Raw genomic sequence first — 2,447 nt, 5'->3', positions numbered from 1 at the left:
AGATTTTCTAATTTTCCCTATATAATATGATTTACTTTAAAGATGAGGTTTGAATAATTATCGTGGGTAAAAACATATTACTTTGAGAATTCAGAGGTATTTTTAAGAGCATTTTCAATTAGTCAATGTCTAATTTACAGAACCTGATGATCGGAGTATCTTATTACTTTGAAATCTTTTAGCTTTTCCATTTGTTGTGTGTTACAATATATTATCTGCAATTAAGAAATAAGTACAAAAATTGTAGATAAGGTGGGTTAATAACGTCAAGTAAGAAAAATAAATGTTTTATCTAACTTGGTAGAGGTAAGATAGGTTATTTCCAAAAAGGTGAAATATCGATGTCATGTAATATGATTTTGTTTTCAAAAGTTATCGCTGTTTCTAATAAGATATTTTTTAGCAATCATGAACGAGACTATCATTTTAATAATGGGAAGATGCATTAAGGTACATGTAAGCAAAATACTAAAAATGTTATTTTATTTTAACGATATCTTGAACAACTTAACTTCGATTTAATCGTTGTGAAGGTGGTCCCAAGAATGTACTACTTTCTTCCCATAATGCTGTACACAAGCGGTGTCAAAACAGCTATCAAAAGTTTTTTTTATTGTACGTACAATAGGAAACCCAAGAAATAAAACAAAATGTTGTATGACAATAACACTTTTATAATATTAAATCTACATTTATAAATAATTAAATGGAATTGTAAGTACAAATCGTTGTGCTTTATCAGTACGTCTTGAATCATGTCACTATGCCCTTTGTAACTGTCGTTCAACACTTGGTTTTCGGAAATAATTTTTAAGCAGATGAAGATGCTGATGGTTGTCATTGTTGTTACTGTGGGAGTCTAGTTTTGCCAGTCTGTCGGTGAGCGTGTATCCGGAATCTTCCGATCGGCGAATCGGGTGGAAATTACAGAACAAATGTACGAATGTTTCACGGAATTTTGTGCTCATAGAGCAATACAGAATAAAGTTAACGGCATTGTTTACCAGGGCTACAATGTCCATCACGTCTCCCAAAGGAAGGTATACTTGGTCAAAGAAATTTTCCACACAGGCGCTTAATATTATAAGAACACCTTGTGGAAGTTCTGTTACTAAAAACAGAATAATGACGGCTAATAACATTTTTGTGGTCCTTGAATGTTCTGACAGACGCAGACTGCTAGCACCTGATATCTGCAAGATTTTACGCCTCTGACGGATTTTCACATGAATATTGTAGATCAAGAGGGAGCCGAATATTGACATCAATAGACAAGGGACAAGTTTGGCGGTGAAAGCATATATCCATACGTTTATAAGCACCATTGTCTCTGTGTCATTCTTGCCAAGGTTCAAGTTTCGGAGAACATATATGGTTTCATTGTTTCCTGGAAGAACATCAGGAAGCAATTTATTACTCATGTAATTGGGGACTAGAATCAGTGCAGATGAAACGTAAATAATAAGAATCCCAAACCGAGATTGTTTGATTCTCTGCAGTCGCATCGAGTTGGCTTTTGTTGGGGATCGGATATGCAAATAACGAACAATGGCCAACATTACACACAACCAAATTGACACCGTATGAGTTGTAGCGGCAAGATTAATATGAAATATCATGTAAGCCATCCAGCTTTTGCTATTTTTCTCCATTGATTTACTTGCAGCGGGATAAATGCAATAGAAATGCATGGCAAACGGTAAATAGGACAACATGGTTATAATATCCGATACTGCGAGCCAAGTTAGAATTAAGTTCACTGGTGTCCGCATATGCTTTCTTGTTAATACTGTAATATTGAATATATTTGTGACAATTCCAAATATGCAAACACATATAGATATATAACCGTGGTATGCGGCATAGGTCCGAGCGAATAACAGCAGGTCCCCTCCTGTATCACTCTGATTTTCCTTCATGACCTCGTCGCAGCTGGCAGCAGAGAACCTGTAATGATATTGACATGATAGTCATTAAAATTCACAATACTTTCAACCAAGAATTAAAATATAATTAGATCCGTTTCAAAGTTTTGTTTGCTTTTGATAAACAAGTAAAATCGCAACCTGCAATAAATTATTTCTAGGGAAATTGATTTCAAGACACGGGTAGAAATGGTAACACGAGATTAAAATTGAGATCAAGAATAGTTCAACAGTACATCATTCATCGGGGAAATTGATGTAATGTTTCCTGATTGGAAAATAAATCATAACATTCGCTTTGAGAGCAAATAAATCACAATAAGCATACACCCTCGTCGATATTGTCTTTGTTTTCATTAACAAGTCGCAATCAGTCGGGGTTTACTATAGAAATTTATTTCCAACAGTACAAAGACATGGAGCGTTTTGCGTTGCTCTCTCACATTTTGTTCCAATGGATATAATTCGACTATTTATTAACTACCAGTGAGAATGTGTTTACGTTCGTTGAGAGTATTGTAT

At 34.6% G+C, this 2,447-nt stretch overlaps 1 protein-coding gene across 1 annotated transcript; it reads right to left on the bottom strand.

Annotated features, from left to right (window-relative positions):
- Positions 1-639: 639 nt before the first annotated feature.
- On the bottom strand, positions 640-2,051 carry LOC134250575 (G-protein coupled receptor dmsr-1-like). The gene has a single exon (XM_062732940.1). The coding sequence runs from the start codon at positions 1,917-1,919 to the stop codon at positions 762-764; it is 1,158 nt and encodes a 385-aa protein (XP_062588924.1). The 5' UTR covers positions 1,920-2,051; the 3' UTR covers positions 640-761.
- Between the last annotated feature and the right edge of the window lie 396 nt (positions 2,052-2,447).

The sequence above is a fragment of the Saccostrea cucullata genome, unplaced genomic scaffold, assembly GCF_032062105.1.
Source record: "Saccostrea cucullata isolate Sc308-1 unplaced genomic scaffold, CSIRO_AGI_Scuc_v1 ctg18776, whole genome shotgun sequence".
NCBI lineage: Eukaryota > Metazoa > Mollusca > Bivalvia > Ostreida > Ostreidae > Saccostrea > Saccostrea cuccullata.
Note: the sequence above shows the minus strand (reverse complement) of the source record. Positions and strands in the feature narration are given on the sequence as shown.